Raw genomic sequence first — 12712 nt, 5'->3', positions numbered from 1 at the left:
CACACACACATACATACATACATATATTCATACATACATACATACATACATACACATACATACATATATACATACATACATGCATACTGTTGTGGCCGCGTCCCAAGAATATTAACAAAGTCCAGAGAATACAAATAACATCCACAGATGTCAAAGACGAAGTGTTCCAGTTTTCAGAATTATAAATTTATTTAAAGGTGATGAGTAAATGGAAATAAAGTTAATGTTCACAGGTAAGTTTCCAACATATAGATAGATAGATCTCTTCCTTTCAGATGTGGTTATATTAAACCAGTGAGGACTGCATCTCCAATAAATGTAAAACGCTTGCAGCTGCTTATAAATATTGCTTCCATAAAACAAGTTATTTAAATAAAGATGGTAAAGATAATAAAATTTGACTTTAAAAATATAAGTAAAAGTTATTCCTGTGTCAAATTAAATGTATGAAATGTAATAAAGTTGGAAAGTTGGTCAAGGGGATATGTCTTTAATGTTTGCTTGTCAGACCGCGAACGAGTGAGAAAACAACCGTTGACGTCAGTAGTATTAGGGCCTGTTGAGAGTCATGATTGACCTACTTTCCCGTGATCATGTGACCTTGGTAGGAGACAATGGGCTTTGTGTAGGAAACAATGACCTTTGTATAGGTGGGTGCAGGTGTCTGACCTTGGTAGGAGACAATGGCCTTTGTGTAGGAGACAATGGGCTTGGTACAGGTGTCTGACCTTGGTAGGAGACACTGGGATTTGTGTAGGAAACAATGGCCTTTGTATAGGTGGGTGCAGGTGTCTGACCTTGGTAGGAGACAATGGCCTTTGTGTAGGAGACAATGGGCTTGGTACAGGTGTCTGACCTTGGTAGGAAACAATGGCCTTTGTGTAGGAAACAATGGCCTTTGTATAGGGGGTGCAGGTGTATGGTCTCGGTAGGAAAACAATGGCCTTTGTGTAGCAAACAATGACACAATGGCTTTTGTGTAGGAAACAATGGCCTTTGTATAGGGGGGTGCAGGTGTCTGGTCTCGGTAGGAAACAATGGCTTTTGTGTATGAGACAATGGCACAATGGCCTTTGTGTAGGAAACAATGGTCTTTGTGTATGAGACAATGGCCTGGGTACAGGTGTGCGTCCTTGGACTGAGATGGGGGTACCTCCCTCGGGTATAAAAAGGGTGCTTTTGGCTTCATTGTCATTCGTTCGCCGAAAAGTCCACAGACAAGATCTACGTCTAGTTTTGTTTTAGAGGTTGATGATATTCACATTTTTGTGTTTTGTTGCTTTTTTTATTTTGAAAGAAGAAGATGGCATCGGGACATTCATCAAGTACTACTCAATGCCCTGAACAGGGTGAAAGATCGCGATGCCAACTAGAAATTGGACAAAATGTATACGTTATGGCCCAACCATGGAAGCAAGAACTTTTGATACATATCCGGAAATTCGATAGTGATAAGGGGAAAATATTCCCCACCAAACGAGGTATCGCTCTAAATCTAAAGCAGTGGGTTGAACTGTGTGGATGTAAGAGTCAGATAGACGAAACGATTTCAGCCTTGAAACAAGGGAAGGATGAAACATTGGTCAAACACCTTGGAGCCAATGTTCATGCTAGTATGGACAAGAACTTTACTGGGGTGGACCTGCGTCAGTGGTGGTGGTGTGATGAAACGAAATCTGTGAAACCTTCGAAGAAAGGAATATTCCTTTCTCTACAACAATGGGAGAAATTGAAAGGCTGTTTCACAGTCATGTGTGATTTTGTACCAGAGCTGAACTCGAGTGTGCCCTGCGCCATGCAAGATGACCATCAAAACCAGATGGCATTTCTTCAGTGCTCCGTCTGCACCCCCAACGGGTACCATCAATAGAATGATTCCAACTAAACTGACTTATATATAAGGCTTTGTTTTCTCTCCCAAGGGCTCATTCGTGCTTGAGAACTCGAAGAGAGCAGACGTGTTTGCTGATGATTTTGACATTTTTGTATCTTGTTGCACTCTATCTGGAACGAAGACGATGGCATCGGGATATTCGAGCAGTGTTAGCAGCTCCAGCAGCGACGAAGGCGACGTCTTGATCTGTAAATGTTCAGAAAGACACACGATCAAAAGAGTGACTACCAAACCTGAAGAAAATGACACAGATCAAACGGACGCTGCACGTGAACCCGGTGAAATTGTGGATGAAGACCCCATGAATATCCGTGAACCTGTCGAAATCGTGAACGAAGAACCCATGGATCAGACGGATGCTGCTCGAGAATATAAAACGGATGCTGCTCCCTACGATGATGATGCCTACGACGCCGATGACGAATGGGATGGCCTTTCGAGACATTACTTGTTCTGTCATCGACCCGAAATGAGAGGATTCTATACACGAATGCAGACATTTGGGTGATGGCCCAAAAACACTGACACATTGAATACTTTTAATATCTACACAATCCAGATACTGCAAGTTGACTCCGTGAAGCATTGGTAATTCTGGTGATTTGACTTCAGTGCCTATTTGACTAGAAAAGTTTTTAAGCCATCCAGAATTAGAATTATTATGAATCAATTTTTCTCGAAAACGGGTTACATTAACGGTGCATTTTTGTTTTGGACTGTTTGTGTTCTGCACATTCTTTTCAATACCTCCATGATTATCTTTATCTGATACATGCTGTCTGAAAACAATCTGGCTGGACCTTTTGGGGCTAAGTTTCCTTTTTCTTGGGTTGTTCCATTTACATTTGATGGATGTTGGAGCCAGTGTTCCATCTTGTTTTTTGCTGCTGATATCAACTACAGCGTATAAAAGTGCAGCTATGTGATTACATGCCTCACCTTCACTAAAATAAAGAAAAAAGAAAAACAATTACTATTATGTAATACATAAATAATTATAGCATTAAAGATTGCATAATAAAGTTTCATCAGCTGTGGCCCATTAAATTTGCAATCTAATAACATTTATGGTCATAATTCAGTAGTTATATGAATAAATCTGACACCAAATGAGTGCATTTAGCATGAAATTGGTGACTCAACAACAAAAAAGTAAATTCAGGACAACAATGTAATTTTTAACAAGTTTTTGTTGGTTTTCAGAATTTTTATAAAACATTAAAAAATTGCTAATAGACCTCTTTCACATTCCACTGCGCGTATGTCCGTTGCGGGGTAACCCGAGGATGCAAACCGCAAACTCACGCGAGATCTCGCGAAAATAGACCTGTGGATAAGTTGGGGGGCATAGACAATGGGAGGCCACGCGATAGGAATGTGAATATCTCCATGATTAATTATTATATCAGTAGGGAAGCCGAAAATTCTGTCAACATCCAACAAGACTTATTGGGAGACATTTCTGAATTAATGCTTATCATAAAATACAATATATTTGGTTGTTAACGCACGCCAAACCATCGGTTCGGATTCGTATGCAATAAATATCGGATATGTGCTGAAATAATATTACTGTATGCGCGCATGTAAGTATGCAGATATTTATTGTATTTAACATCAGTGTTTCTTCCAGAAAAATATATTTGGGTATGGCTCAATGGAACTGAATGCAACCACAGTCACCAGGGGGTATGGGAGGCCTCCCCCAGAAAGAAAATGGGTTAAGTGTAAGGTTTGGGTTAAGAAAATCATACATTAATGATAAGAGTAATTGATTTTGTCAAAAGGTTAACTTTTAGAAACATCTGCCAAAAAATCTGAGTATGGCGCCATACCCATTTTACCCTCTGGCAGAAACCCTGAACATGATTTAAATATTTATAAAGCATTATACAGATAAATACATTCAGGATTCTTGTCGGGACTTCTTTTCACCAAATTATTTTAAATTTTGTTCGGTATTTGGAATAAAATTAAATGATACATATGAAATTTGAGCTAGGGTACTATAAAACATTACAATCAGGCCCGTAGGAACGATATCTGGACTTTGGGAGGGGTGGGGGCACAATCTGTAGTGGAGGGACACAGTCTAGCTGGTGAGGGGGAGCCATATTTTAAACCGGGTTAATAAAAGTGGGGCTACAGTCCCCCCCCCCCCCCCCCCCCCGACTTCTTGGTTGCCACCGAAGAAATGTAACTGTACTGCATATACAGCCATTTAAATAACCTAAGAAACATGTACAGGCCTAATAAATAAATAGTTTTAAAACTTCGTAAATACTAGATATTTCATATATAGTTGTCGTATATGACTAATATAACTGATGGTAAAGTGAAAAATAAAGAAACAATCAAACAAAGAAAATAAACTGAATAATAAATAAATACATGTAGATAATAAAACAATGTTAACCTTCGTAAATACCAGATATTTCTAATGAAGTTGTATGTGACTGCTATAAGTGATAGTAAAAAGTAAATAAAAGAAAGAAAGAAATATAATAAAATAAATAAATAAATAAATAAAGATAAGAAAAAAAGAAGAACAAAAAAAGAAGGAAGAAATGTTTTATTTAATGACGCACTCAACACATTTTATTTACGGTTATATGGCGTCAGACATATGGTTACGGACCACACAGATATTGAGAGGAAACCCGCTGTTGCCACTTCATGGGCTACACTTTTCGATTAGCAGCAAGGGATCTTTTATATGCACCATCCCACAGACAGGGTAGTACATATCACGGCCTTTGATATACCAGTCGTGGTGCACTGTCCTAAACTTTCCCCGGCCATTACTGTTATAATTACACCGTCTCTTTACTTAACTTCTTGCTTTTAAAAATGTTTGATGGATTCATAATGGTTATAACAGAATTTAACATTAAATAACCGATCAATGAAAATAGTTTTAAAAAGCCTAAGAACACCAATGAAAAGTAATTTTAAACTTACCCTGCTGTACAGTTGCATTCAGCAGCATTCACATTCCCTGTGATCTTTGACACCATAATCCAAACTGAATAATCAGGAGAGTCTTTTGCCTTTGCAGATGGGAATGATGGCAACACTTTACATCGAATGTAACAGTGACTTGTTTCTTCGCTGACTGAATGCATCATGACGCTGTGCACATGCCCGTTTTCGTAATATATCTTTGACTTCAGCTGACGTTGTGCATTCATTTTTGAAACAAAATAATTATAAATATCTTTTTCTGTAAAGTCTGGAACTTGTGTAAAGTCCGTGTGCCACTTTGTCAACACAGTAGGATGCGACAATTTTTCTCCCAAAGGTGTGGTTAACTTGTCAACTTTCCTTTGTTCTTTCAACCGCTTGTCTGCTTCTTTTATCCCATTCAAATTGCATTTCCCCAAAGTTTTGACCCCTCTCACTAGATCAATCAGCTATTGCTTGTTTCCTGATAAAGGCTCGCCTTGGCTTCTAAGGTATTTCTTTAACTGGATAATTGTAAAGGCACTTAAATCGTCACACGCTTCGATACTCCCATTGTTATCCGCCATTTTATTTTTTTCAACGCAAACGATAGCCCCCGGAAATGGAGCTCGTGTTAAAGGGACACACCCTAGTTACGGCTAGTTGTTAACCATTACGGCGTTGTTTTTCGCTATTAAACCCATTTTTCACAAATAAAATTGCACTTTACTTACCGTTTATTATTTAGAATATACATTTCCATTCACCTGAAGTGTGTGTTTTTTTGGTAATCCTGGTAATCCTGGTTTTTGTAATACCACAAAATGCATTTTTCGTATTTCTTAAAAACGGTCGCACGTTTGAGAAAAAACCGTTGAGCAGACAAGGTCTAATCTATTTTTAGACGGGATATTTCCATTTCAATGTCACAGACGTTGGTATACCACGTGATTGTTATCATTTTGGTTCGGTTTGTTTTCTCGTGCACGGTTCGCGCAATCAACATCCGATTTGTTGTTGTTCATTTGTGAGATTTTTCTTCACAGTTCGTGAACATTTTCAGTAACAAGTTCAGACAAGTAAGTGTCTCAACACAAAACGTTACAAACCCTTAAAACCAATAATTTTGCTAAGTCTTACGATATCTGGAGAGGGGATACAACCAGGACAGAACAGATGGAACATGTCCAGGAGAGGTGAAAAGAACGCACCCCAAGTCTGTGCGCACTCTGTGAAATTTGTCGTGACGTAGGCATTGTTGTGCTTCGAGCGACATCTACCGGTGACATCAGAATACTAACTTTCAAAATTATTTCAAGCAATTGGGACATGGGGATTCCCATGGTATTTATCGATATAAAACCTGCTTTTTCACTCCATTTGATAAAAACGTGATCTAAGTGTGTTACAGGTTTGTAGATTAACCAAATTATAATTTATTTTCGCTGGATGGAACTAGGGTGTGCGGCTTTAAAGAGTTCTAAAGAGTAAAGGGAGCTAACCTATTTTTGGTTTCGTCCTATAGTACCACGTGACGTCATAACAGCCAATCAGAAATTACGTCACGCTAGGAAGAGATCTACCTTTACAAAATAAATATCATTTCATTTAATAATTACTTTATGCACACAATTTGCTCAATAAATAAAGTAATTGCGTTTTGGTCCAGCTTCCGTTTGCAGTTTACAGTTTGTAAATGCACACTCTAAATCCTAAGAAACTTCAACTTTTGTAAATACGTCAGTTTAGCCCATAGCAAAAGCATTACCAACTTGAAATAATTAATTCTGCGAATTTCTAAAGTGCATAAAGATAAAACTAACATTTCTTAATTGCTTTTTCAGTCTAAAATTTGCGTAACCAGGCACAAAACACGTTCATTTTGCATAGCAAATACATTGGGAATTCAAGCTAATAATACAAACAAATTCTAATGTGCATAAATATGAGACTATTATTACACAATTGCTTTTTTGGTCTAATTTCAATATAAAACAGTTTTAATGAAAAAGCCTTTGGGATTATTGTGAAAACGACAATATTCACTAGGCACAAAGACACGCTAAAGTGCATTGCAAATACATTGGGAATTCGAGCTAATAATACAAACAAATTCTAATGTGCATAAAAACGATCCTATCACTACACAATTGCTTTTTTGGTCTAATTTCAATATAAAATAGTTTTAATGAAAAAGCCTTTGGGAATATTATAAAAACAGCATTTTTATAATGTTGTTTACAAACATTGTGTACCGATATATCAGACCTTAGCAACCAGTATGTGTAAATAGGTTCTCAGCGTACAAGGATATAGTTCCTAAAAGCACTAATATTACAGTAATCAGTTTTACATTTATTACCTCACTTAATTAATAAAATGATTTGCCATAATGTACAAACAATATTAGGATACGTTTAACTAAGAAAATAGCTAATCGATCGTACAGGTTTTGGAGGAAAATAAACTTTACTAAAGGGCAAGGTCAATCCCGGCAGCCATGTCAAAACAGTCGGTCAAACGGAAATGTATCCCAAGTTTATTTATGAGCCCATGGGATGTTTTCAGTGTGTAAGTACACACACTTTGCAGTTATGGAAATATTTACATGAATAATATTAATGTCAACGTTGTGTCATAGTTTTTATATACACAGGAATTTGGGAATTAAATAAAGTCGAAGACCGCAAGACCAAAACACGGACGTCAAACATTAAATTAACACATTTAGCGATCGTAATATACTAATATCCCATAAATAAATTACGGAAACTATTTACAAACATAATTTCATACACTATAAACATATTATTATGAAATACAACTAAATGTAGCTCGCATTGTACATCCAAACGATCACTAATAACAGTTGCGCAATTTCGTTTTTGCCTATAGTGCGCGACACTACAAACGGCACTACTAAGAATTTCATTAAACAATAACTATAATAAATGGCATAGTTCCAGACATTACATAATACAAGCAACTATGCAAATAATTACTACTAAATGTAAAAATAAACGTCACAGCACAGTTACGAAAATTGTTGGGACAACCATGACAATACACACATACACACACACACACATACATCCATACATATATGCCTACATACATACATACATCAATACATACATAGGCTACATACATACACACATACATACACACACACACACACACACACACACACACACACCCATACATACATACATAGTGTGGATTGCCCCCTCCCCCAAAAGTGGGTGGCCTCCCTCCCCTCTCCCCATATAAAATCCTCGTCGCTCGCTTTCGCTGAACACATAACTGGAAACCAGCGTGCGATACCGGCCTCGTGTTCAGCGACAGTGAACGACGCTAACGTTCGCGAACTATTTGACTGGTCCGCAGTGTAGTTATTTGGTTTAATGTGAAGTACATACACTAGTCTCGGTAACATGTTTTTTCTGCTAGGTCTGGCTGAATTCGGCCTTTATCTTATGAAAAGGTGAAAATAATCTGTAGAGACTGAGTTTCTATATGATGGGAATGAAACTTTTGTCAAAATTTTCTTAACAAAAGTGAAATCGTGTTAAAATCGGAGTAAATGGGTAACTGATCTGCGATGAATGTAGACAAAGGTCAATTAATCTTACTTTCATAAATACCTTATGATCGGGGTCGGGTTGATATAGGCCAATACTAACGGGAAAAAACAAACAAAGTGCAGTTTTGGTAAACACATTTTTTTTTATCCGTATTCCAAATGTAGTAACATTTGACACATATCTACCTCATTTTACTGTCTAAAAAATCACACACGCTATTGAAAGAAAGAAATGTTTTATTTTACGACGCACTCAAGACATTTTATTTACGGTTATATGGTGTCAGACATACATATGGTCAAGGACCCAGTACCTACCAGCCTGTAGACCGATGGCCTAACCACAACGCCACCAAGGCCGGGGGAGAGGGGGAGAGAGGAGAGAGAGAGAGAGAGAGAGAGAGAGAGAGAGAGAGAGAGAGAGAGAGAGAGAGAGAGAGAGAGAGAGAGAGAGAGAGAGAGAGAGAGAGAGAGACAGAGAGAGAGAGAGAGAGAGAGAGAGACAGACTTGCTAATGACAGGATATCGGCTCGATACTGTGATGGTAAGAATGGGAAATTGCGCGAGGGTTCCCATTCGGCCAGTGGTATTAGGGTATCCATTACCGCAGGACAGTTGCTTGACCGATGGCCTAACCACGACGCCACCGAGGCCGGTCTACACGCTATTGATTTGGATCAGGAAATAGCGTATGCTACCCACATTTCAACGTTATTCATGCAAACGCCGTTTGTGATAACACAACAAAACTTATTCAGTAATGAAGATATAACCTACAAATCCAAACTGTGAAATAATCATCAATAAAACATTTGAAATATTTACCACCGAAAAAAAACACCTTGCGTTTGTTTTTTCCATCAATATACAAAAACGATCTTTGGTATTTCAAATGAATGTAATTTTCATTTATAATGCATATTTAGAGAAATAAATCCGTGACTGACTGCCTTTAATGAAGGAAAAGTAGGGTCGTTTTTGTGGAATCGTTGATCACTGATAAATATTGTGGTGTGATCTGCCCACTCGTGGGTCACTCGTAAACATTGTCGAGTGATCTGCCCGTTCGTAGGTCACTCGTAAACATTGTCGAGTGATCTGCCCACGCGTGGGTCACTCGTAAACATCGTGGAGTGATCTGCCTGTTCGTGGGTCACTCGTAAACATTGTGGAGTGATCTGCCCTTCATGGGTCACTTGTAAACATTGCGGGGTGATCTGCCCACTCGTAGGTCACTCGTAAACATTGCGGGGTGATCTGCCCACTTGTGGGTCATCCGTAAACATTGTGGGGTGATCTGACCATTCGTGGGCCGCTCGTAAACAGTGTGGGGTGATCTGCCCACTCGTGGGTCACCCGCAAACATTGTGAAGTGATCTGCCCACTCGTGAATGAATGAATGAATGTTTAACGACACCCCAGCACGAAAAATACATCGGCTATTGGGTGTCAAACTATGGTTAATGCAAAACTAAAGTGATGATCTGCCCACTCGTGGGTCATTCGTAAACATTGTGGAGTGACCTGTACATTTGTGGGTAACTCGTAAACATTCAGGAGTGACCTGCACATTCGTGGGTCAGTCGTTAACATTGTAGAGTGATCTGCCCACTTGAGACGATGTTGTTATCTTGTTGAGTTTCTACCTTTTAAAATCATGCAAGTTCGTTTGGGACCTTTTTTAACTTCTTACACATGAACTTGTCCTCGATAGTATATATGCGTGTGTGTGTTATAAAAGTACTGTTCTATCTGTTTTGAAGTATAGAAAAAATATATTAATTTTAAAAAATCAAAAACTGCATGAACGTGTAAATTATTATTATTATTATTTTAAATCAAGTCAGAGTGAAAATAGTCTTACCTGTAAAACATAATATATTATATTCCCGAAAGAGAATATCAACAATCACAAATAGCAAGGATATGAATATGTGTTTCTTTCTCATGGACATTTTCATGTTAAGACGAGGTTCTGTATAATTGTTTGTCCTGCGGTATGCTTAAACATTAATGTATTCCCACGTGTGTTAGGAATCACGGCTAGGTTAACTCTTCGATCACTATTCTTGGTAAAGTCGACTTTCCTTTCAATAAACGGACATCGACGAAAGTCCACACGTATGTTTCGTAACGTTGCAAGTTCCCAACACCGTAGCGGATCCGGACCCCTGGACACCCCCCCCCCCCCTTTTTACAAATCGACCATAGCCTTTAAGGGGAAACCTGATTATATTAACTGTTCTGTGTAAAAGGAGAGATCAGTCATCACATTTGGACCCCCCCCCCCCCACCCTCCCCTTTCAGACATCCTGCATCCGCGCCTGCAACACATAATGAACGAGGAGAAGCTGTTGCGTGCACTGAATCGATCTGTAACAGTTTCACAAGGGGCGGGACGTAGCGTTCGCTTGATGCACGGTCGGTCTAGGATCGATCCCCGTCGGTGGACCCATTGGGTTATTTCTCGTTCTAGCCAGTGCTCCACAACTGGTGTAACAAAGGCCGTGGTATGTACTATCCTGTCTGTGGGATGGTGCATATAAAAGATCCCTTGCTGCTAATCGAAAATAGTAGCCCATGAAGTGGCGACAGCGGGTTTCCTCTCTCGATATTTGTGTGGTCCTAAACCATATGTCTGACGCCATAAATAATAAACGTAAATAAATAACTGTAAATAAAATGTGTTGAGTGCGTCGTAAAATAAAACATTTCCTTTCTTTCGTTTCACAAACAAGTAAAACCTGAATCGTCGCAATATTCATACAGCAACACTGTATGTAGCACTGTGTAGCACTGTGTGTAGGCTACCCGGGTTTCATTTCAGAATTAACGGCAATTATATTTTGGTTCATGCAAGAATGAATGGAAAAAAAGTCGGTCATCCTGTTTAGTTGCTTTTGTCAGTAGATTGAGATGGTATTTAAAGACATCGCTTAGATGTGGCTAAATGGTATTATGTTTCGAATATGTTTGCTTTATCGCCTTTCACCGCCAATTAGCTGCCCCGGTTATTGTGGTTTTGTACGTTTCTTGTGTTTATCTACGATTCTATGTGGTTTATACGGGTTTCATGTGGTTTGTACGGGTTCCATGTGGTTTGTACGATTCCATGTGGTTTCTACGGGTTCCATGTGGTTTCTACGGTTCCGTGTGGTTTCTACGGTTCCGTGTGGTTTGTACGGGTTCCATGTGGTGTGTACGGTTCCATGTGGTTTGTACGATTTCATGTGGTTTATACGGGTTCCATGTGGTTTGTACGGTTCCATGTGGTTTGTACGGGTTCCATGTGGTTTTGTACGGTTCCATGTGGTTTGTACGGGTTCCATGTGGTTTGTACGGGTTCCATGTGGTACGTTCCATGTGGTTTGTACGGGTTCCATGTGGTTTGTACGGTTCCATGTGGTTTGTACGGGTTCCATGTGGTTTGTACGAGTTCCACTAGGTTTGTATGGTTCCATGTGATTTGTACGGGTTCCATGTGGTTTATATGGTTCCGTTTGGTTTGTACGAGTTTCATGTGGTTTGTACGGGTTCCATGTGGTTTGTACGGTACGATTTTCATGTGGTTTGTACGATTCCATGTGGTTTGTTCGGGTTCCATGTACGGGTTCCATGTGGTTTGTACGGTTCCATATGGTTTGTACGGGTTCCATGTGGTTTGTACGGGTTCCATGTGGTTTGTACGGTTCCATATGGTTTGTACAGGTTCCAGGTGGTTTGTACGGGTTACGGTTCCAGGTGGTTTGTACGGTTCCAGGTGGTTTGTACGGGTTCCATGTGGTTTGTACGGTTTCATGTTTTTTTTTCGGTACGATTCCATGTGGTTTGTACGGGTTCCATGTGGTTTGTACGGTTTCATGTGTTTTTTTACGGGTTTCATGTGGTTTGTATGGGTTCCATGTGGTTTGTACGAGTTCCATGTGGTTTGTACGGGTTCCATGTGGTTTCTATGGTTCCGTGTGGTTTGTACGAGTTTCATGTGGTTTGTACGGGTTCCATGTGGTTTGTACTGTACGATTTCATGTGGTTTGTACGATTCCATGTGGTTTGTACGGGTTACGGTTCCAGGTGGTTTGTACGGTTCCAGGTGGTTTGTACGGGTTCCATGTGGTTTGTACGGTTTCATGGGGTTTTTTCGGTACGATTCCATGTGGTTTGTACGGGTTCCATGTGGATTGTACGGTTTCATGTGTTTTTTACGGGTTTCATGTGGTTTGTACGGTTCCATGTGGTTTGTATGGGTTCCATGTGGTTTGTACGAGTTCCATGTGGTTTGTACGGGTTCCAGG

General features: G+C 39.4%; 1 protein-coding gene across 1 annotated transcript; it reads right to left on the bottom strand.

The window, feature by feature from the left end:
• Nucleotides 1-11655: 11655 nt before the first annotated feature.
• LOC121374039 lies at nucleotides 11656-12651 on the bottom strand. Its single transcript, XM_041500915.1, has one exon. The coding sequence runs from the start codon at nucleotides 12649-12651 to the stop codon at nucleotides 11656-11658; it is 996 nt and encodes a 331-aa protein (XP_041356849.1).
• Between the last annotated feature and the right edge of the window lie 61 nt (nucleotides 12652-12712).

Source organism: Gigantopelta aegis, chromosome 6 (genome assembly GCF_016097555.1).
Source record: "Gigantopelta aegis isolate Gae_Host chromosome 6, Gae_host_genome, whole genome shotgun sequence".
In the NCBI taxonomy this organism is placed as follows: Eukaryota; Metazoa; Mollusca; class Gastropoda; order Neomphalida; family Peltospiridae; genus Gigantopelta; species Gigantopelta aegis.
Note: the sequence above shows the minus strand (reverse complement) of the source record. Positions and strands in the feature narration are given on the sequence as shown.